The sequence below is a fragment of the Falco punctatus genome (genome assembly GCF_963210335.1).
Source record: "Falco punctatus genome assembly, chromosome: 2".
In the NCBI taxonomy this organism is placed as follows: Eukaryota; Metazoa; Chordata; class Aves; order Falconiformes; family Falconidae; genus Falco; species Falco punctatus.
This window is the reverse complement of record NC_137581.1, coordinates 57,225,308-57,249,705: the sequence shown is the minus strand read 5'-3', so window position 1 is coordinate 57,249,705 and position 24,398 is coordinate 57,225,308. Positions and strand designations below refer to the sequence as shown.

At 40.2% G+C, this 24,398-nt stretch overlaps 1 protein-coding gene across 3 annotated transcripts in view; it reads left to right on the top strand.

Annotated features, from left to right (window-relative positions):
- Positions 1–505: 505 nt before the first annotated feature.
- Positions 506–24,398, top strand: part of STK24 (serine/threonine kinase 24) — a 61,030-nt gene continuing 37,137 nt past the window's right edge. The window contains exons 1-2 of one of the 3 annotated variants that reach the window (XM_080375424.1): positions 506–681; positions 18,034–18,264. In XM_080375424.1, the coding sequence (XP_080231550.1) occupies positions 640–681; positions 18,034–18,264 (273 nt within the window). In that variant the 5' untranslated portion in view covers positions 506–639. Of the gene's footprint in view, positions 682–18,033; positions 18,265–24,398 lie in introns of those variants that run through there. The other 2 variants (XM_080375427.1, XM_080375426.1) reach the window with 2 other exon arrangements.

The window sequence follows — 24,398 nt, the reverse complement described above, 5'->3', positions numbered from 1 at the left end:
CCGGGGCGCGGGCCCCGCCGCCTCCCCTCCCGCTATCCCGAGTGCGATGCAAGCCCGGCGACCGGGAGCCGGCCCCGCCAGCGGTGCTTGGGGGACTCGGGCCCGGCCGGGCGGGTCTCCGCACCCCGCGGTACGCACGGCCCGGCAGCGCTCGGCGCCTCCCGTCCCCCCGCCCCCTCCCCGCCGGCCGAAGCCGATGGCGGCGGGGGGAGGCGACCCGGCGGGGCAGCGCGTGCAGGTAGCCGGGTGGGAGAGGCGGGGCGGGCGGGCGCACGCGCGGCCGCCCCTCCTCCTCCCCCCTCAGGTTTGTCATCTTGTCGCCGGCTGGGCCCCGCGTCGCCAGTGGCCGCTCTGCGCGCGCGGCCGGGGGAGGAGAAGGAGGAGGAGGAGGAGGAGGAGGAGAGATGAGGCGGCCACCGTTGCATCCGTGACGGGGGCCTGGAGCCCGATCTTGGGACGGCCCCTTTCCCACCGCCGGCGCACAGGCGCTGCTCGCCCGGGGGAAGGGCGCGGAGGAGGAGGAGGAGGAGGACTGCGTGTCTGCGTGAGGGAGAGCGTGGAGATGAGCTAAGCCCTGTCCCCTGGGGCCGCCTGAGGAGACCCGGCTCCCTCTCCCCCGCCGCCCCTGCCGCCGCCGCCATGGCGCACTCCCCGGTGCAGACGGGCCTGCCGGGGATGCAGGTGAGGACCGGCTGCCTGCCCCGCACCGCCCCGGCGGCGGGAGGGACGAGCCCCAAGGGCAGGGGCGGACACGCACCCCGGGGGCGGCGGGAGCGGGGGATGGGCCTCCACCGGCTCTCCCCGCCAGTGGGAATCGGGGGGGTGGGGGCGGCCTGAAGGGGCGCGGTGCGGTCGGTGAGGGGGTTCCCTGGGGCGGAGGGTAGGGGCGAGGGGCGCAAACGCCTCTTCGCTCCCACCCGGCCCCGGGGGCAAAGGAGCGGGATCCCGTAACCCCTGGAAACGAAACGTGCTGCCGGCACCTCGCGTAATGCCTAGCGAGCCCCCCCCCCCCCCGCCTGGTGCATCCCTCCCTCCCGTCCCTTCCTCGGCAGCCTCAGCTTTGCCGCAAGTGTGCGGAGCGGAGGGGTGCGTGGTTTGCCCCCCTCTCTCCCCGTCCAGGAGTTCTCGGTGTTCTAATTCACGAAGCGAAGCGTGTCTTGATGGGCGATTTTCGGTCCCGTTATGTTGACGTGGTGAGGGGAAGCATACATAGAAACAGGGCCTGAAAACGCTGACCTTCAGCGCCTGCTGCAGCGCCCATCTCAGTGGTGCTGGCTGGTGAGGTGGGTGTTTGGCTCCGAGAGTTGGTAAGCTGCTGTTCTTATGTGATGGAATTTGCTGGTTCTGCCTTGTAACTATATTTCTGAAATAACTGGTGTGGTTTTCTGGTGACTGAGATGGCTTCTGCGCCCCCCTGCCCCGTTTTCCTTAGTCCAAATGCAAACTACTGCCAGAAAAACATTAAGGTTATTAGTATCAGTGTGTTGTTTTTCTAAGGTTTCCCGCACCTTATTAGAAACTCCCCTGCCCAGACCTCTGAAAGAAGAACTTATGAATGACATGTAGAGTTTTTCTTACTTTATCTCCTGGATTGAAAGTTTTTGTGCTACATTTGGTTTAAGTATTGATCTGCTCTGGTTCATTTTTCCATGAGTCAGGATTTTAAGTTGTTAATCTTTTTTTTTATAACCCCCCCGTAATCTTAGGATTTGAATTTAAAATCTTACATGCTTGGGTGTAGCATGATTTATATGCCCAAGCATATTGCTGGTTGCCAAATAGAGTATGTAGGCCCTCACTCTGAACTGCTTAATAATTTATCGCTCTGTAGGTACTAGTGGTGAGTGTTCAAGTTCACATTCCAAACATGAGCAGACTGCCAGAGACAGAGAAGTAAAGGTTTCTTGGTTTGGCTAGGGCTAGATTAATGTTGCATTTTTTTTATCCTTTTGAGACATGTTAGAACCAAGGTGACTATCTACCAGCTTTGAAACAGAATCTGTAATACTTCAGAACTAAAAAGTCAGATTTGTAGCTCCTCAGAAGTGACAGGATAAAGATTATTCCAACAATATGCATGTACTGCTTATGTGTGTCCCTGCATGATCTCTCTAAGGGCCTGTGTTTTTTATTGACTTCGTTTGTTATTTAGTTTGTAATGCTGTTAGCTGTACTAAATGGGTAGCTATTCAGGGGTTTTGTTAGCCCACATAATTTGGGAGTTTAAGTCAAATCTTTTTGTTCAAGACAGTGTTACTTTTCTCATGAATTTTTATTGTATTAAAGTTTATTAGGTGTGAACTTATAACAGTGTAAAAAAAACCAAAAGAAACAAAAAAACAAACACCAAAGTAAAGACCTGCTGACAGGTAGAGGCATAAAGTCTGTCAGAAATACGAATACTACCTGCCAATTTTCTGCACCGAGCTCAAGATGTCTGTGTCCATTTCCATTCTGTCAGAGTATATAGAAATGGTCTGTTTTCAGTACATTTCAGTCTTTGACTTTGCTTGCAGATAAATGTTCAAAAAGTAAGGTGCATACAATGTGTGACAGCTGCTTAAATAAGACAAAGGTTATGGTTTAGGACTTCTTATTATGAAGGAGAGGGAGGAATAGAGCTTAGTTCTCTGGGTTATAATTACATTGCTTAAATCACGGGACTATCTTTTCTTTTTCTGTAGTGTGATCCCTCCTCACCACCTACTATCTTCTGCAACAAACGGTGTAAGCAGTGTCAGTGACAAGTTATGCAGCTTTCTCCTACATTCTTTGCTGAACTTACACAAGACAGCAGTCATATCCTGGGGTGAACAAGAGTAACTTCTTAACCCCCCCAAAATCCCATATAGGGACAATGCTTTATTAATGCTGTTTGGCATGAGCAGGGTAGTGTGTAAATAGGGCAGAGGAATGAAGGATTAATGTATTTCTGCCTGAACAACATAATCTGATCGGTGTTTGAGGAGTGATGCATAAAAAGTGAGTGGGTAGAGAGTGAGCCAAAGGAATGAAAAACTGTGGAGGAAATGTAGGATGGTGCTGGAAGGCTGTCAAAACCTGAGATTCGCTGTCTGCTGCAAAGTGGGCATGTTGTAACCTGAATAAAAACAGGGTTGGGTTTTGACCTAAATTTCTGTGCATGCAAATAAGTTTGGACTCGAAAGTTTATCAGTCCTTGGTTTAAGGGCTTTGTGTAGATAGGAGTTTGAGAGTATGACATGAAGGTGCATCATTACTAAACTGAGAATATGTTGTCTACCTTCTTGATGTTTTATAGAAGTGGCCTGGGGAGAATGCTTGTTTGTAATGCATGAGGTTCTGCAAGGCTGGTTCAGAGTAAGTGTATATGACCTTGATTTTCAGACTGGCCTGCATTTCAAGGCTTTGGTAAGCTTCTGTAACTTCTTTATGGATGCTGCTTTTTTAATAACGAAGTACTGTGTTTATAAATTTATGGTAAGGGTGCTAGCTGAACTGTAATGTGTTTTGAAGCATGTTAGGAGTGTGTTGGACCAAAAAGCTCGAGAAATGTAGGCTGGCAGAGAAAATCTTAAGGGATGAAGCTGCAAAACACAGTAATACTGTACATCAAGCTGTTGGATATGTGGTGGCAGCCAGTTTTAAGGTAATCTTTAACAATAAAATACTAAAATGAGTACTGATTAAATGTTTTTTTCCTTTCCCCACTTAAAATGTTTTGGTGGTAAGCTGCTTCTGGCTTGCTTGTGTTTTTCTCTATTTCTGAAGTTAGAGAACCAGAAAAGCTGTTTTTTGCCCTAGCTTTTCTGTGTGCTTCTAACTGTGTGAAATAACTGTGTAGAACAGATTTTTATTAACCTGCTTTAAAATGAGTGTTATATTATGGTAAGAACAGTAATAATACTTTAAACTCCTGAGAAAAGAGAAATGGTTTTGTTGGCTTCAGATCCCAGAGAAGTAAGGAAAACCCACAGGTGGTTTGCCTTTTTGCAGTCAGCTGTGTTCAGGCGGTACAGTGCCATGGTTAGAATGGATCCAGGTATGACTTCTAGTTGTATTTCTACGTGCTTGTATAGTAAAGGTAATTAAAAGTTTCAGGTGAATAAGAGTTTCAGATACACTTCTTTGGCATAACGAACATTGAGTTACTGATTAGAAATAATTAGTCACCTTCTTTTTCCTGTTTTGGTCTTCTAAAGGGGGAAAACCACCCCAAAAGATCAACCCACCCTTCCCTAAATGCCCTGAAGCCCTGAACTTTGTTTTGTTTTTTCTCTCCTCAGATTTTTCTGAGAAAGTTTACTTGTATTTTTAGGTGTGCCCGTATGTCAGCTTCATAAAATTCCTAAGGTGCTTTTAAAATTCCATCATCTGTAAGCCAAGCCCCTTCTGTGTGATAAAAACTTTTATCCTCCTCCCTTTCATTTTTTTGGTAACAATAACAGCATTTATGCAATATAAGTTAATTTTAATCATTTTTCATTGTTATCTTCAGTACAAGGGCTGCAGGTTCTTCATCCAAAATGTAAATAAGCATTGATGTTCATACTGTCTTGCTTCAAGAAATACTAAAAATTTAACGAAGTTTAAGTGGCAACTTGACAAATGAACAGGAAAGAAAAGTTGTTAAATATGAAGGCAATATTTCTGTCTGGGAAAGTGTTTGAACTGTCAGTTTGCTGGAGATTGGAAGAATGTTTTGGGAAATAACTGCTATTGTCTGTTCTTGCACTTTTCCCAAGACGTTAGCTTTTGACTGCTGCAGAAGTGTTCTGGCCTAGATGATCCTTTGTTCTGATCCAGCATGGCTGTTCCTTTGTTCTTACACACTATATGTATTACTGTCTTCCCTATTATAACTCACTCTCCCTTTACAGTAAACTGTTGTAACTACTTAATAGATGAGCTCTGGTTTTGGTCATTGCAAAACATTTAAGTTGCTAAATCAAAGGCACTGGAAATGCCACATAGCCTCTGCTGCCTTCAATTTGCAGCTTCTGCATGGGAGATAAAACTCAAATTGGGGGAAAATACTTCTTTGAAAGTTTGTGCTTGCTGTTACAGTTTGATAAATATTTTGTAGTAATTTACAGCACTTAATTATTTGACTGATTCTTGGACTGTTACAATCATGGCTGATCTGTTTTAAAATATGCTGGAGATAGATGTCATGATTCTGTGGCATATTACAAGCTCATTCCTTGGGTACAAGAACAGAAGAGTTTTAATTTGTGAAAACAAAGTTTGCATCTTCTCTCTCTGGAGGTCAAAGGCGGTATAGGGCTATGCAAGAGATGTGTGGAGCTGTTTCAGAGAAGTTGACTTACCAACAGTGGAACTGTTGATATCAGTAAGTCATGTGTAGCAGTTTTTAGTGAATATATGGATACTAAGCTTTTTTCCTCGTAACACCCCCAGAATCTTGCTATATAAGCATGTGTGGAGGCATTGGAGTTGGTTTCCTTTGGACATGCTGCTATGGGTGGCTTCTTGGTGTTGTGCTTTACTTCCTAGGAAGTCATTGTTTCAGGGAGAAGCTTCAATTTGGATAATGTTATTAAATCCTCATGCTGTTAACTTGGACTATACAGTTAAAATGGCTGCAGTTCTGTTTTCTCAGTCTTTAAGTTTCTTTGTTCTTTCTTTCTGTGGCCTTTGCAGGTACTTTTCTATTAGGTAGAAAATGACTGGTAATTAGCTGTAACGTATAGACTGCTCAGTCTTTGGGGAGTGGTTTGAGGTACCCAGTCTGATAGTTTTTTGGGTTGACTTCATTGCTTCATGAATAGCTGAAGGATTTAAGACTGCTTTTTGGAATAAGGATTGACAATAGTGAATCCTTATTTTTTGTGAATCTCTGTGTTACATTTTTTCTAGCCCTTCTGTGGTTTTGAAGCTATACATTTTAGACATGCTTTCCAAAATTCTACTTAATTTTTAATGTTTATATAAAGGTAGGGTGTAGTATTTATACAGAGCCAGAGGAGGTAAGGAAAGGCACTCTTAATTTCCAAAGGCTGAGCTTGCCAGAACAGAGATCCAAAACTAGATTTTGTATTGGTCACATCCAGGATGGTTTGTCATCCTTGTTAGTTACTGTGTGACCAATGTCAGCATTCACCTTTCTGCCTTAACTGTTGTCTTGCCATTAGTGTTAACAGCCTCTAAACAGGAAAAACTTATTTCCATCAGGTAGCCTTCCAGAACCAAACAGATACTGCTTGTGGCAGCTATATCTTTCAGGGACCCTTATAGACCAACCACTTGGGCTAGTCATATGTTATGGAAAGTTTCATGTTTGAGTAAGGTGCCCTTTTAGTCAACTGTCATCTTTGTTCCCCAGAGAGACAGAAGACTACTGATGTAGTGAATACATTTAAATATTGGGGCTTGTGTTATGAGTGGTATACAAGGCTTTGATGTCAACTTTTGCATAGTGGCATCTTTTATGCTTCTGAGATAGAAAATGGATATATGTATCTTGGGTATATTTCTAGATTTTGCTTAAGTTATTTTCATTCTCCCTCTTGGGGGTATACCAAACATCGATGAACAAAGCCAGCAAGTTATCTAATATTATAATAATATGAAACACTGCATCCATTCTATAATAATTTGGTCCCTGCTACACAGAAAAGATGTGGACAGGCCTGAGAGGGTACAGAGAAGGGCCACAGAGATGATCAAAGGACTGGGAAGCCTGCCATATGAGGAAAGGCTGAGCTAACTGGTTTTATTTGGCCTTGAGAAAAGAATGCTCAGGGGAGACCTTATTACCATGTTCCAGAATTTAAAGGGTGGATACAAAGAAGATGGAGACTTCCTTTTTGCAAGGAATCACATGGAGAAGACAAAGGGTAATGGGTACAAGTTATTCCTGGTGAGATCCCGATTGGAGGCAAGAGGACAGTTTTTCATGATGAGAATGGAATAATCTCCCCAGTGAAGTGGTGGATTCCCCAACATCGGATGCTTTTAAGGTTTGACTGGACAGGATGCTGGGTCATCTTGTTTAGACCGTGATTTTGCCGAGAAAGGTTGGACCAGATGATCTTTGAGGTCCCTTCCAAGCTGGTACTCTGATCGAATTTGACCTGGTTATTGCTTTTGTGATGATACACCTGCCTCCACTGGTGAAACGTTATTTGACAAAGTGGTGTTGTGTGGAGGCAGCTATATAGTCAAAACCTCTTTTACTTGTAAACCTTATAAATAGATGACTTGGAGTTTGTCCATATAGATCTGTTAATCTGGGGTAAGTTTCCATGTATGCACCTAAAAATTAGTTACAGAGGCAGTAACATTAGGATGCATCGCTTCAAAGCACTGAATTTGAGATGTAGAAGGAGAAATTCTGTAAGAGAATATTTAGTTTTATGAGAAGAAGATATAAGGACAATAAAATAACTGCATACTACATGAGAATAGTCTAAGAACAATTTTAGTATTGGGTTTCCAAATGCATTATTAAAGTGGTCTCAGTTTTCCTGTAGGGAAAAGCTGTTTTTATGGTGATCTTCAGCTTCTGCATTCTAATTTTTTTTGGTACAGATAAACTTGTCTGTGGATGTAGCAACTTCCTTTTGACAAAATTGCGAGCTTACTTAAGCTCATGTGTTTAGATTTTGTGCCTCAGTCTTGAACCATGATTAGTACAAGGTGATAATAGTTGATACCAGTAAAACCTGTTTGCTTGTCTTCCCAAGCTTGTTTAAAGCTCTAGTATGTTACCTGAATCTAAACTGGATATGTTCAGGATGTATAGTTCCAAAATCAAATAAATGTAGTTTACTCTTGAAGAGGAGTGTTGAACAGTCTTTTCTTTTGGTGAAATGGCTTTCATAAGCCAATAAATATTTTGTTTATTGGAAGTATCTATGCATGGAATTGTTCCCTCTTACATGTGTGTGTTGATTCTACATTAGTATAGAACTAAGAACCTTCTGCAGTGCAACTCTGTAGAAGGTGAAGCTTGACACAGGAAAATTTTGGGAATGCTTGTGCTACCCTGTTCTATTTTTAGTTGCACTGTTTGGCAGCCTCTTAAGAAACATGAGTTTGGTTTTTTTTGCCAGGTGATAGAATGGATACAAGTGTCTCCCCTCAAATTATGGGATTGCTATAGATCCTAAAACTCATTCTTTTGCTTCTTTTCCTCAATTAGTATTAATGCAACATACATTTCTGATTGCCTCTATTAGCATTACTTATTCAGCCATTTGTCTGACCATTTGCCATTTCCCACCCTAATGGTGGGAATTTCCACAAAGAGCCACTATTTTATTTTTTTCTTTTATCAATAGCTTAGCTAATTGAGTGATTTTTACTGTGTTTGGTCTTTCTGACAAGTGGAAACAAGTGAGAGACATTGTTCTAAACCTGTTTTTTGGGACTCTTTTCCTTAGCTGGCTTTCTCTTTGTGTCTAAAACACATTTTGGGTTTCACAGCTATGCTGTGTCTACTGGTAATACTCGTTTGTTGCTTTCGTTGTGTGCTCAAGGCATGGAGAGATTTTCAATTGCAATGATTTACATTTTAAAAGTAATGGATGGAAGGGAGTCAGTTAGTTACAGGTTATGAAAGTTTTTAGTAATGTTATATTAAAAAAATGACCCTGAGAAACTATTCAGAAATTCAGCATATTTAATTGGATTTTATTCTTTCTGAATGCTTGTAAAAATCAGGCTATGGTTAGGTAACTATTACTTTTGGTATTAAACTCTTTAACATGGTACACTAAGCAGCTTTCTGAATGAAAAGCTGAATGAAGAATACCGTAAGATTACAGTGTGATTTGTGCAGAGGACATTGCACCCAGAAGATGGTATTAGTTAACTGGGAATTTGGAAGCATGTTTTGGATATCCATGTTGTTGATAGTGTATTCTGAGTCTCAGATAAGTGCATCTTCCTTGACAATAAGTGGGAAGAGGGTTATACAATGGCTGAGGAATACTTTTATGATAGGCTAACTCCCCCCCCCCCCCCCCCCCTTCCCAAAACATACTTAAAACCTGTTCCAGTGTAGTTAGAACAAGGGAGTTGAACTGTGTGAACAAATGCAAGTACTGCTGAGGCCATTGTGATGCATGCTATGTATTTTTATCCTCATTTGCTTGTGACATGCAAAGTGTGTGAGAGATGCAAGGTTTTACAGCTTTAGTTTTTGCTTTCCCCCTCCCATTACAACCCACTGAAGTTTCATGGCAGAATTTATGGCAGTTGTTCCTTTTCATGATAGGTAATGTATTGCTAATTCTTCAAATGGTAACTCTTCCCCCCCCCCCCCCAAAAAAAAAAAAAAAAAAAAAAAAAGAAAAAAAAAAAAAAGAAAAAAAAGAAAAAGAAAAAAAGGCAGTTTCCTTATGGTAGTGTGTCTCTGAATTGAATAATTATAACATTGGAGATGGAAAATGAGAAGTACGGAATGCATATATTTGAAGAATAAAGAAAAGAACAATAGTGTTCTCTTTGATTGTTGACAAATTCTCAGTGAAACAGCTGGATCTTGGTTTTACACCTAGTTAGTATAGATGAATGTTTTCATTCTAATCTTTGCACCTTTCATTAAATGTTTTGCTGATTAGTCCTCTGAAAAAAAAAAAAAAATCAGTTGTTTCTGTTCATGATAATTATAAAGTGGCTATCCAAGTTGAGTTCATTTTATTTTATTATCAGTAGGTGAAACTGAACCTTTGGTTCAAATTTTAAGGCTGCTTAAATATTTTTTTCTTGTTTAGATAAAAGTCCCAGGCTGTAAATCCAAATATTTTATCTTTTTGGGTTAGCTGTTCTCTGAAAATACAGGTGGGGCTTGATACAATGCAGTAAAATCAAGCAGTTTTTCTGCATGCTGCCTCTGTTTTGTTTCAGTTTCCCACCAACAGCAGAATATAATCTTGTGTATTGTATGAGTTATATATGGTGTATATATATTGCTGAAAGCAAAAACTTGAGAGGTTCAGAAAAAGGTAAAATGCTGGTAGTAAAATCTGGGGCTTCTCATTCCTGGAAGTAGTTTTCCCTGATGCAAAACTATCTTATATGGGTGTTTATTTACAATATATCTCCACTGCTGCCACTTGTGCAGCTAAGTCTGTGGGGGTAAAAGTAAAAATGAAAGCTGCTTAGTACTGGTCTGTGTTGAGGTGAATAGGCTTTAGATGGTTTTTGAAAGATTGCAAGTGATGGTACAGAAAAACCTTTGCAGTGCTGCTTCTAAAATGGAGAGCTGTGTGAAGAACGATGACATCGAACATGCAAGCTGTTTACTTTGACTGGTGTTTCAGCTTGAAGTTCTCCAGGTATTTGAGAAAACTGTATAAACTTGTCTGCTAGATTTCTGTTCTTTGGTCTTTATAGAAATCAATTTAAAATAAAGAAGTGATGTGCAGCAATAGTGGTGTGTTTTTTTTGTTTTGTTTTTCAAAAGAAATTGATGTATTTGCACAGTAAATTTAGCAGTAAAAATAATTCTTGATGTGACGGAAATAATGTATTGCAAAATAGCCAAGACTGGAAGGGACCCTCTGGAGCATGTGTAGTCCACCTCCTGCTCAAAGCAAAGTCAGCTAGTGGGTTGCTCAGGACCACATCCAGTGTAACTTTGAATAACGCAAAGAATCTACAACCTGCCTCGGTAACCTGTTCCAGTGTTGGACTACCCTTACAGAGGGAAGTATTTTTTTTTCCTTTTGGTTTTATTTTTATTTTTTTTTCTGAAGTTTTAATGGAACTTCCTATATTTCAGTTTGTGCCCATTGCATCTTGTCCTTCCACTGGGCACCACTGAGAGGAACCTGGCTCTGTTGTCTTTACACCTTCCCAGCGGGTATTCACGCACAGAAGATTTCCAGGCCCTCAACCTTCTCTTCTCCAAGCTAAACAATCCCCACTCTCTCAGCCCCCACTTCATACATCTGTTGCTGCAATACTTAACCATCTTTGTGGCCTTTCGCTGGTCTCGCTCCAGTACACCCATATCTTGGTCTGGGGAGCCCAGAACTGGCTGCAGCACTGCAGATGTGGTCTCACCAGTACTGAGAAGGGGGGTAGGATCTCCTCCCTTGACCTTCTAGCAATGTTCTTCCTAACGCAACCCAGGATGTTGTTGTGGTGTTTGTCGTGGTGGCACATTGCTGGCTTATGTTCATCTGGATGTGAAGGACTTGACTTTAAATCCACTTGCCAGCCAGTCAGTCTTCAGCCTGTATTGTGTATGGTGTCACTGTACTGCTGTGACTTCTTAAATATGATGGATAGCGGTTTAACAATTTTAACTGTCAGTTCCTTCAGGACCCGTGCAGATGCACCTCATCACATCCCAGGGACTTGTGCAACTTCAGATTCCTCAGATGGTGTTGAACCTGATCTTTGGTGGTTCTTCATTCTCCCAGTTCCTGCCTTTGCCTTCTGCAACTTGGGCGGTGTGGCTGGAGCACTTGCCACCGAAGACTGAGGTGAAAAAGTCATTGAGTACCTCAGCCTTCTCTGTGTCCTGGGTAACCAGGTTTCCCATTTCCTTCTGGAAAGGGCTCACATTTTTCCTAGGCTTCCTTTTATCACCGAAATACCTATAGAAGCTTTTCTTGTTGTCCTGGATGTCCCTGGCCTGATTTAATTCTGTCAGGGCTTTAGCTTTCCTAACCTTTTCCCTGGCTGCTTGGACAATTTCTCTGTATTCTTCCCAGGCCACCTGTCCTCACTTCCACCCTTTGTAGCTTTCCTTTTTGCGTTTGAGTTTCTCCTGGAGCTCCTTGCTCATCCATGCAGGCCTCCTGGCTTTTTTTCCCATCTTAGTCTTTGTTGGGATGCATTGTTGCTGAGCTTGGAGGAGGTGATCCTTGAATATTAACCAGCTTCCTTGGGCACCTCTTCCCTCCAGGGTTTTATCCCATCATACACTACCAGGCAGATCCCTGAAGAGGCCAAAGTCTGCTCTCCTGAAGGCCAGGGCAGTGAGTTTGCTGTGTGCCTTCCTCTCTGCCCTCAGGATCTTGAACTCCACCATTTCATGTTCACTGCAGCCAAGGCTGCCTTGAGCTTCATGCTCCCCACCAGCGCCTCCTGGGTGATGAGAACAAGGTCCAGCGTGGCACCTGTCCTCCTTGGCTTCTCTATCACTTGAAGAAGGAAGTTACTGTCAGGGCATCCCAAGAACCTTCTGGATTACCTATGCCCTGCTGTGTTGTCCCTCCAACAGATATCAGGGTGGTTGAAGTCCCCTGTGAAGATGAGGGCTTGTGAGTGTGAGGTGACTCCTATCTGTCTGTAAAGACCCTCATCTGCTTGGTCTTCTTGGTCGTGTGGCCTGTAGCAGATCCCCATTATGATGTCACCTGTCCCTGCCCTCCCTTTAATCACATCCCATAAGCTCTCAGTCAGCTCCTCATCCATCCCCAGGCACAGCTCCATGCACTCCAGCTGGTTGCTGACATAGAGGGTGACACCTCCCCCTCATGTCCCCTGTCTGTCCTTCCTAACGAGCCTGTATCCTTCCATTCCAACACCCCAGTCATAGGAGCCATCCCACCAAGTCTCTAATGCCGACCAGATCACAGCCCTGCAGGAATGCACGTGTCTCTAACTCCTCTTTTGTGCTCAGTCTTGATAGGGAATGGGGATTGGACTGAGTAATTTGGAATTGATTTGGTGAAATGAAAAGTACACAGAATGCGGTGCTGAAAGATGGTTGTCTATTCCAAAAGAGCAGACATAGAGAAATGAAGAGATCTGCAAGTAAAATCAGTTGCCCATATAAGCTTGAGAACTTGAATAAGGAGATAGCTTTTAATTCTTGTAAGTTAAAACCAGGTTTTTTAACCCTTTGCTACAATAACTGCATGAATAACCCTTCGTGAGCGGGTGTTAGAAATAAGAAATGGGATGAAATGCAGAAAGATTCAGTTAAAGCTGTATTCTACGTCAGAATGGTTATGGATAAAGTTTGGTTTAATTATTTTGAATTTCAGTAACGCTTTCTGTTGACCTATAGGGGCAGTTAGTGCAGATGAGAGTTACGGTTTCATAAAAATAAATACCTTGTAAGGTGTGTATTGTCCTGACCATGATTAGAGTACTGGAGAGGTAATGTCGGAGTGGATAATGCTGCTGGTTTCTCCAGGAATGCTTTTGACAGATGGTGACTGAAAAGTGACCTTAGCATAAAAAAAGACAACGCATGCTGATAAAAGTTGCTGATAGTACAAAATTAAAGGCACCTGTTATACTTGAGAGGCCATTACTGAAGAGCTACACAGCCTTGAAGAGTTGAATTACTGAGCAGAATAGCATAAAGTGCAAGGTGTTGTAAGTATGAATTATTACAAGGGACCTTTGCAATAGGCTGGGAACTCACTGTTTGGAAATGCAGAGGATTAGGAAGAGGTGAGTGGCTTTAGTTGGTCACAGCTGAGTTAAAGCCATGAGGCCAAATGGAACAAATAGTCCAATACGTTCTCAGATCCAGTCTTTATTCTGTAGAAGTGGACAACAGTGATGTTAGGTACTGAGAAGAGTTAATTCGAAGTGCAGTATGTTTTTGTGGCTGACTAAGGTCAAAGTAATTAATCCAATGTGGAACAAGTACAGGGAGATTACTCAAATTATTGGGTGAATGGTGGCTCTGCTTGTCGTGAAAAGTGAAGGACTTTGTTCTGCGTGGTGAAAGAAGATGGAGGCGGAGACAGGATGGCTGCGGTTGGCATTCAGAAGTTTGAAAAACTATTAAAAAAAAAAAAAAGACAAACTAATCTGAGTGGTTATGGGAATTGAAAGTTCTGTAATCACTAGATGGAAATGTTCCAGACCTTGTTTTTCATTTGCCACATGATGTATTCTGTGACACACTTAGAAGGACGTATTTTAGTGGTAGAGATCTAGCTCCTTATCAAACAAGGTGATTAGCTTTATTCTTTTGCAACAGATGTTGCTGCTCACTTCTGTGCTTTCTAGCAATATTCTGTGTGCTTAGTCACAGAAAGGCTCATTTATTGGTTCCCTTTGTTTTAATATTAGTAGGAGAAAGCTATATGCTTAGTGAAAGCTTGAGAAGAGTCGAGTCAGCAAAAATGTAGTGACAGAATCTATGGAAGACATTTTGCTCTGTTCAGTCAGGTAGAGAAAATATTTATAAAACTATTTGTTTGTTTTGGGTCTGTTGGAAGTATTTACAAAACCAGGCAAACATGAGAATCCTTTCCAGATGTGATCTTGGAAAAAATGAATGGGAATTGGCCAGTCATGTACTTACACAATGAGCTGCTTGAATTTGAATCTGGAGGCCTGATCTCTCTGTTTTTGAAATAAAGCAGGTTGTTAGAGTGAGATGAAATGGTAGTTTTCCAAAAACGTGTGTTGCCAGTAGTTTAAGGCTCTCACTGCAAACACCTGGTCTCCTGAGAAGAAAATACAGACAACCTTAGCAAGAGAAGTTTTTTTTTTAAAAAACCCCAGTTGCTCTCTCTTGTTTTTTAGATCAGAATTCAAGAGTGGTGACTTTCGAATTTTAAAACTAAGAAATGAATTTACTGAAGTTCTGCTTTGGCAAGGAAAAGTGTGGTGGTTTTACTTATGATTAGTAATTTCACAAGGAACTTGGAGAAGGAACTATTATTAATAATTTTAATTATATTGATTCCAGCTATTATTGAACAATTAACACTTCAAAACGGCTGTGAAATTTCGATTGTAAAAAATCAAGCTGGGACAGTTTTTTCCTGCTTCTCAGGACTTTCAGAAACAGTTATCTTCCTTGCTTTTTTGGAATTACTAACACAAAGTGACTGGGAAAATATTCTTTTGCAGTTGTTTTATAAAACTTTCAGCCTAGTACCAAAATCCCAAGAGCCTGATACAGTAAAAATGAGGCTGTGAGAGTTCTGCATATCTCTGAAGATGGTGGTGTCATGAAATAACGGGCTTTAATATATGATGATAATAGATGTTTGAGGGGTTGAGGGGGAGAAGGGACAATAGGGGGTTAAAACAGAAGGCCAACAGATCTCAAAGAGCTGCTGGCAGGTAGCCCTTGTATTTGTCTCTGTTAGAACAACTGCAGTACACTGCCAGTTTGAGTAGTGCTGGCTTTTTAGTCTCCGGAGATGAAACACCGTTTGTTTGAGTTTTTTTCCCTTTCTTTTTTTTTTGGCAGCTGTGACTGGGATTAGGTTGTGATTTACCCAAATGCCTTTGTAGTGATGTAATGTTTAGATTCCTGTGGCTGGTGAATGGAACTAGAAGGCTTGTGTGGATGGATTAGGAGTGCACAGCTCTCTCCAGCACATCATCTCAAATTCTAACACAGTATGTATGAAAACATAGACTGGTAATTGTCTTCCACAAGGGAAAATATCTGATGCAAGTGTTAAGATTATTGTTATTCATGAAGAATTCTCAGAGAAGACCATTTTGAATATTGACAAAAAAAAGCACCAAACATTCAGGGGGGCATGAGGAGAACCATTACAGCATGATTTGGTTCCTAGTTTTGTCATCTTATAAATTATGTCCCTGGAAGTGTTGCTAAAAGGATAACTGCAGTTGCTGGAAAACATGAAGTGCCCTGGTCTTGTTTCCAAGTGGGAGATATGTTAGCATATTATGTATTTAATAGCATGTAATAGTATGTAATTCTCATTACATTGAACTTAGAGGAACAAGATTCTTTTGGTGGAGTGGGCTTGGATCTCTTGCTCTGTTCCTTTTAATGACAAAAGTATAAAACCCCATGTCCTTATGTGTCGAATTTTAACCCTGGCTGGCAACAAAACACCATGCTGTCACTCACTCTCTCCCTTTCACTCAGAGGGATGGGGAGGAGAATTGAAAAGGAATGTAAAACTCGAGGGTTGAGACGAGAACAATTTAATAGGTAAAGCAAAAGCCATGCACACAAGCAAAGCAAAACAAGGAATTCATTCCCTGCTTCCCACTGGCAGGCAGGTGTTCGGTCATCCCCAGGAGAGCTGGGCTCTATCATGCGTAACAGTTACTTGGGAAGACAACGCCATGTCAGATGACCCCCTCTTCCTCCTTCTTCCCCCAGTTTATATACTCAGCATGACGTCCCATGGTATGGCATACCTCGTTGGCTGGTTCAGGTCACCTGTCCTGGCTGTGTCCCCTCCCAATGTCCCGTGCCCCTCCAGCCCTCTCGCTGGCAGGGCTGAGAAACTGAACAGTCCTTGACTTGGTACAAACATCACCCAGCAACAGCTAAAACCATCAGTGTCCTGGCAGCATTGTTCTCACATCAGAGCCAAAACACAGCACTGTACTCGCTGCGAAGAAGAAAACCAACTCTATCCCAGCTGAAACCAGGACATTGTTTGTTTCCTGAAACTGAGTTCAGATAGAAAGATAGATCCATAAGACAAATCATGGGGAACTTCTTGGGGCTGGTGAAGTTTTGCAGTATACTTAGCAGAGTGTTTTTTCTTTGGACCGATCTCACCAGTGATCTGTTCTTGGGCTGATTATCTGAAAACTCTGATGCCTTGTAGCTTACTTTGAAGTATTAGAAGTATCAGTGTACTCAGTTTGTGCCACAAGATGATAGAATCCAGACTGCTCCACACTGCCTGAAGAATTGAGTGGGTTTATCTCTGGGCTCAGTCAGTCACAGCTACCTGGTCCTCAAAACAGCTATTTCAGCTGTGAAATTCAGATACCTCCAGATGAACTAAAACATCTTCTAGACTATCTTCTTCTCAAGGCTACATGGGTTAGTTACATAACCTTTGAGCTGTGAGAGCACAAGTAGAAGTATAGGTTAGAAATGCTGTATGTTAATTGTTAAAGAGAAAATGTTGGCTCAGTGCTTGTCAGTGGTAACTTTAGAAATTTTAATTCCTCTCTTTATGCTTTTACAAAGTTTAGCTAAGTATAAATGTGTGGGTTTATGCCTATTTAGGCATTACTGAATTTTTCTTGTATGAGCCTCTTTTTTTTTCCTCTATCAACAATGTCTATTCGCTTAGCACGAACCTCATCCTTTTAACTACAATAAGAAGTCTTTTGAAGTGTTTGTTTTACTTTTTAAGGGAAAGATTCTAAGTAATGCTATCTTGTTTTTCTTCATTTCATGACTATTTCCCCTACCTATGACTTTTCCAGTTTAATTGTATTTAATGGTATGTATGCTTTTGTTAGCTATAAAGGCTCCTTGCTGTTAGATGAAGGTGGTACACAATGGAATTTACCATCTGTGCAGTGAAAGTGAGAAGCCTAACAGCACTAGTGGCTAGCTGAATACTTGACAGTGGAAGAAAAACTAGTAAGTAGGGTGGTCCATGTAGGTCTTGTGTTTGCTTGTCCAGGTGAGCACTTGTAGTTTTCATGTGACTGTTCAAATCAAGATAGATGGGAACAGGATGTTTTTTAGGAGTGAATGAGTTTTTCTTTTTTTGCTTCTCTCAGTTGGATAAAGAGATCCAGCTCCAGAAAACCTTAGGGTCAGGGATAAGGAGGAAGCATGGCAGTTCATGGAGGTGATCCTTAGAAGGAAATTGAAGAGGATTGTTTGCTGCATCAAACAAAGGAAATGGTAGTCTGTGCACTGAAGAATGGGAACAAAATCCTTAAGAGGATGAGATATGTAAAAAATAGAAATTGAACAGGGTAGGACCCTGGGTTCTGAGAATGGACCAATTTTGAGAGAAAAGGGTGGACAGAAGTTTACTTCTATTGGTAGTGGTATTTGATCTATTTTGGTTTTAATAGAAGCCAAATCTTTGCAAGGATCTTTCAGTCTCAGTGTGCAGTTTATTGACAAAGAAAAAGAAATCGAGGTAGCAGCACTTTCTGGTGCCAGATAGGATAAAACTCTGTTACAGGGATGGTGTTAAATTTATACTTTATGTACAGGAAAGCATAAATGTTGCAGTGTGTGTCTGTAAGGGATGTGGTAAGGACATGTTAATAATGGAGATAGAAAAAGTATAGCTGGATAGGTACAAATGTGTAGAATTTGAAGTGTTTGTTGCCTTCAAATATATGACATTTCATTTCAATGTTACAAATACTAATGAACTTTTCTCTTATTTTTAACAGACCCTGAAGGCAGATCCAGAAGAACTGTTTACCAAACTGGAGAAAATTGGTAAGGGCTCTTTTGGTGAAGTTTTTAAAGGAATTGACAATCGGACTCAAAAAGTGGTGGCTATAAAAATTATTGACCTAGAAGAAGCAGAAGATGAAATAGAAGACATCCAACAAGAAATCACAGTGCTGAGTCAGTGTGACAGTCCATATGTAACTAAGTATTATGGATCCTATTTAAAGGTAAGGTGCTTACAGGTGGTGGTGATTTGATTTTGTAAATAATTTTTTTCCAAGTTATGCAATTGTGCCTCTTTTTGTTGGCAAGGTTTCAGTCAGACCTCAGTTGAAGAAAAATATATTTTTGTCCTTTCAACTCTAAAGAAATAATGAGTTACTGTATTTTGAAGTGTGACAGAACTTAGTAGAAAAAAAAAGTGTGCATGTGTCTTGCTATTTCTGTACAAAAAGAATTTAAATAACATTGATTTGTTAAGCTCTAAGTAATATGTTTAGATTCCCTTAACATTAGGAGAATGTAACTCTTAACTGTCGTTTAAATTCAGAAAACATGACTTAAGTCTGCATTTGAGTTGTTGAAACATTAAAAACAACGTAGTATCAGCTGTTGCGTGAAGCTTGAAAGTTTTTGTTGAGGTCTGATTAGCAGCAAAGCTTAGGTTGTGTGTCAAAGGAGACCGAACCTAGGCTTGATCTGAGTGATTTAAAAATTAAAATCTAAAAGCTAATTTATTTGCACATTAGCAAACAGCACATTAGCTGTAAATGAAGCTATAGGAAGGGGTTTCCATTAACTGCCTTGTGAATCTGTTTCCCTTCCCTCCCTCTGCTAGTTAATTTCAGAGTTCAGTTCTAAGTGTGCCAATTACAGCTGGTTTTGTCTGAATTTTTTAGTTGGATGGACACAGTGATTTATTACCTCCAAAAGGCAGTGAAAATTTCTGGAAGCTTTTGGTATTTATTTTTTTTGGTCAGACTTTGTCCCCATCTGAATAGCTCTTTCTTTTATGACAGTAAGATGGCAATCTAGTAAGAGATGTCCTCTTGATAGGGTTTGAAGTTACAAGTAGGCAGAAGATACTTTAAAATTAATTTTCAGGCGTCTTTTCCTTTTGTGGAAGCATTCTATTTATCAGCAAAGACATGGAGGTTCTGAAAGGGGAACCTCATTTTATCTCTGGATTTCTGAGACTGCCAATTAGTTTCCAAGGGAAAAAGGACTTTTTCTGAATCCAGGAGATAAATTACTGAATTAACAGACAGTTTTTCCTTTCTTCCTTGTGCTATGAACCAGTTTGCTTGGGCATGTTACCACTGAATGCTTTGTGAATGGTTTCAGACCTGAAAACCTGTCACCAGTGCTGGACTTTGAAGTTATGTATAGTTTAGATCCCAGAAGCATCAAGAGGCGCATAACTGAGCGCAGTAATATTTTTTATTATAGATTTTTATTATAAATTTTAATTATGGCTTTTATTACTACTTTTGAAATTTCTTGGTCTAGGTTTGGTAAGTTAAGTATGGCGAAAAGGCGAAAGTGACATTTCTCTCCTGGGCTGTCTCTCTGCTTCAAATTTGTTCATTTTAGAGGAGGAGCAGTAAAATCTTAAAGGATAAGTGAAGCAGAATACAAGAAAAGTAGAAGTTTGATGGGAATGCCACTTAATAGTTTTTAAAATGTGTAATAGCAATGTGGCTGAAAAAGATAATCCAGTGTCGGAATTCGAACTGAGTGAATGTCAAATTTTATTGAGGTAGTGTTGCAACTGTTGCTTTTACTAATTGAAGGAGAGAGGAGGCAGTAGGGCTCAGTAGCCTGGCTGGGTTTGGCTGGATGGAAGTGTCATTAGTGATATTTGTGTTTATTGCTGTGAGGAGGACCCTCTGAAAATAGTTGTGCCTTCTGCATCCCTTCTGTCAAGTGCAGTAGCGTGTGGATTTTCCAGCTTGCATCAGTTTTCTAAGATACTGCCCTAACACTGCCTATGTATGACTTCCTGGTTACTTTTAGAGGAAAGTGTAGCTCTTAATACAGCTGGTAGAATGTACAGCTATTCATGTTTATTCATTACTTCAGTTCCTTGGAATGTATGTTGTGTTGTAAGACACTTGGTACTACAGAATTTTTGGTCTTCAAAACAAAAAGCTCATTTCTTTATGCTGTTAGAAATATATGGTGGTTATTAGGTGATGCTAAAGTGATGGAATCTTTGCAAAGGAAATATTTTGCAGTTCTTTTAGCTTTCTCAAGTAAGAGTTGGGTCTTGTTATTGGATAATAATAACGTGTCATCATATATACATATATACATATACATTATATATATATATTCTTCATGTCCCTTTCTAGAACAAGTCTATGTAATTGCAGAATACCTGCTCTGACATCCTTTAAAATATTTGACAGATTTTAAGAGGCTTTCTGTATTTCAGCAAAAGTGGTTAATGAGCATTGCCATGAAGACTTTTATATTTTTGAAGGTTCTTTAGGTAGTCAGAATGTTTTGAGGTTGGTTGATTTCATTGTATTTTTTTTTTAACACCTAAATCATCTATCTTAGAGACTGAAGAAAAATACAAGGATTTCTCAGTTATTCCACACCTGCTTCAGTTAAGCTACTTGATTATACACGTGATTGTCTTAGGGGGCCTGTTGCTTGAAATTTTAGAATGCTTATATAATACTGCTGTACTTGCCTGAGGCCTCTTACTGTCTTCAGCTGATGTTTGTGAGAAAAGCTTGTCAAGCTCTTGGTGTCTACAGCATGATATGCGTGGAAGTGCAACTTGAAATGAGTATGAGCATTTAATGGGTTAATGACAGCTACTTTGTCCTAGAAATTTACATTAAAAAAAATTTAATTTCTAACTACTTTTTAGAGTGGGGTGATATACCCAAAAGCCTTGTTAAATTTTCTTACTCTAAAATTTTTCGTATATCCTAACTTAATCTTTTCAGAAATGCTTGCTTTATAGCAATATTTTTTTTCATAACCAGAGACTAAGCCATAGCTGTTAGTGTTAGTGCTTTAACACAGCGAGTCTTAAATAAAAAGCAGCTTATTGCTTGCATAGAGCAAGTCTTCCATTCCCTCTGGACCCTCTAGACTTTGTTCTTCACATCTTTTGTTGGAGGTTTGTGTGTTAATTGCTGTGGCCAGAGTTCATTCAAACAAAGTAATAAGCAGTAGTGAAGTGGATACCAGTTTAGGTTGTCACCCTGAACATAAATTAATTTGTGGAACATCTTTTTTTCAGAAACCCAAAGATCTTTATATAAACAGAAATGCAGATGCTCCTTTCTAAAGCCACATTTTTAGATACAAAGTTTTTGTGTTCTCATTATATTGGGAGAAAGGGCTTTTGTCTACTGTAGGAGATAGTAACTAGAATGCTGCTCTTAAAGCATGTTACAGCAACGTGGTTTGTATGGGTGCATATATCTAGGGGGATTGCTGTTCCTTATCTGCCATGGTCTGTTAAAAACCTGTATGAATGTTCCTTAATGCAGTAGGCTTAACAAAAATACGCAGTGAACCCTATTGCCTCTCTCTGCTCTGCTCATTGTGTCTATCCTTGCTGTCTTCCAAAGGATTCATCTGTTCCATCTATGATCTGATTAAATGCTCCATGCATAGAAGAATTAATAGTTCTTTTTAGATCTTTACAAAATTAATTCTTGAAACTTCTTCAGGTCTGTTTATTTCTTTAGATTTTAGATAACATAATCCATTGCCTCCTTTGTAACGGAATGGGGATTCTTTGTATCTTGTTAGATTTATTTTATTTATTACTTTTCTTATAAAATTGTCTGAAGTTGGTGTTTGCTGTCTGAGTTTTGCCATACTGTAACTTTTTTAAAATGTTGCTGTGCTGCTTATTCTAAAAGTTTTTCTGCCTTGGAGCCTGCCAGCTCTGCTTTTTGCATGTTTTTTACTGATTTTTCAATAGCTTAGTTGGATTTGGTTCTGAAGTTGTTTGTTTTCCCCTTTTGGGGATGGGTTGGTTGCAATCTGTTTTATCTCCAAGAGTCAGATGCCTCTCTGATAATGTTTCTTCAGTTTAGCTAATAAATTTAATTACTGCTTTGTTGTAACTTCATAACATTTTTTCTATTTTTGATCTTACATTACTGTTTAGAAATACATGAGGAAATTAATTTGTCTTTAAATGGTTGAAAAATAGTTTCATGTGTCATACATATGAAGAATAAAGAATCTTGGCTTTTTTCGCATATATGTATGCCACTCAAAGCTGAGGTTAATATACGTATACAGACAAAAGCTGAGAACAATGTGTTTATATATGTATGTATACATCAAAAAGTTTTTAAGTTTCCCATCTTAAACTTCTACACATATGAATATAATGGTAGAGCAAATGATCACTAAGTAATTTCAATATCCAATATAACTAAAGTACAGGTGATAGTGAGCTAGTCTTAAGAGTATGTGTTTTAAAAAAATATTACTGTTTCTAAGCTCATGTTTCTTCATACTTCAGATGTATTTTTCTAGCACACTTTGTAGCTTTCGAAATACCCTCTCATGAACTGTTTCAACTTCATGACCCAATGTGAATCAAACTTCTGGTTTATTTCCCCCTCCCTTCTTTTACCCAGACAACTTCCCAGTCTATAAAGGTATTTTAAGAATTCTTAAAAAAAAAAAAGTATATAAGAAAATGGATGCTGGTAAGGTTCATAAAGGATAGCTGCTGATAATCTTCATTTTAGTGTTTATACCTGTATGGGTTTTTATCTCATGTCTAGGATGTAATATACCTGCTGCTGTAAGTCAAGCTGGTGTTTATATAGACTGCAAAAAAACTGAATATAGCTTTTGGTTAAACTTTATGAATGACAAAATATACCCTCATGAAGAAACCCATGCCACTTCTATGAAGTTTGGTTAACTGTACAACGAGTTCAGGCAATGATGTCTGAAAATAAAGATTTAATTTTGAAAAGCAGTGATTCTCAAAGTAATCTATAGTTTTAAGTATCTAATGAACATGAGGTTGGAAAGTAATGCTGTGGCTGAGTCAGAACAAATCTTAGATTGGTTAGGGCTTTGGCATCAGTGAGGGCATTCTTTGAATACTATGGCCAGTTCAGTGTGGCTGAAAAACTGTAATGCATTCAATAAAGATCTTCAGGAACAGTTTGAGGCTTGGAAAGGTGGTATTCCAGAGAAATACTGAAGTTCAGGGTTGATTTTGTTTAACTATGAGAAGGTTTGGAAGTGTATATATGAAAGCTTTTCCATATTTACATGGTGATAGTTCAGTGCTTTCTAATCTGTTGCACCAAAATATGACAAGCTACAATTACTGAGTAGTCAAGCTAAGCAAGTTTCATCTGGTAAAGAGACACATTTAGATAGCTTAAATCTTGGAAAAGTTTATATGAGGTGGATTTTATGTCACTTGCAGTTACTTTTTAAATCATTATTTGCTGAATTTAAAGAAGCTTAAGCTTACATGCTTTAGGAGACTCAAGGACATTAATGTGGTTATGTTGAATATTCTTGTCACGGCAATCTATCTAGATAATGTAACTGTGAATGTGGGTGTTTAGATGTGACTTTAATAAGTTTTAAGTCAATGTCCTTTTGCTTTACAGATTTAATAGGTTTACTTTAATGTTTATGAACATCTCTGAACTGATGTAACCTTAAATGTATGCAGTGGGTCAGTGAGAAGTTAAGGGGCTTGGTGCATTCCATCCTCATTTGATATAGCAGGCAGCCTGTGGCAGGTGTTATATAGTGCTTGTCAGGGTGGGAGAACAAAGCAGAGTTTTTCCTGCTTGTTGTGGTTTAGCCCTAGCTAGTAATTAAGCACCACGCAGCCACTTGCTCACTCCCCCCTCACCCAGAGGGATGGGGAGGAGAGTTGGAATGTAAAACTTGAGGGTTGAGATAAGAACAATTTAATAATTGAAATAGAATAAAAATGAAAAAATAATAACAATTATAATGAAGAAGAAAGAAACATGTGGTGCGCAATGCAACTGGCTCACCACCTGCTGACTGATGCCCAGCTGGCCCTTGAGCAATGACCTGCCCACCCCAGCCAACCCCCCAGATATATATGCCAAGTATGGCATCCCGTGGCATGGACTACCTCTGGCTAGTTGGGTTCAGCTGACCTGGCTGTGACCCCTCCCAATTCCTTGTGCCCCTCCAGTCTTTTCACTAACAAGGCCTGAGGAACAGAAAAATTACATCAAAGCCAAAACACAGCACCACACTAACTCCTAAAATTAACTCCATCCCAGCTGAAACCAGGACACTGCTTAACATACAAAGGGGTGCAAAAGAGCTGAACTCTACCTGTAGCTCAGGTGGTTTTGCT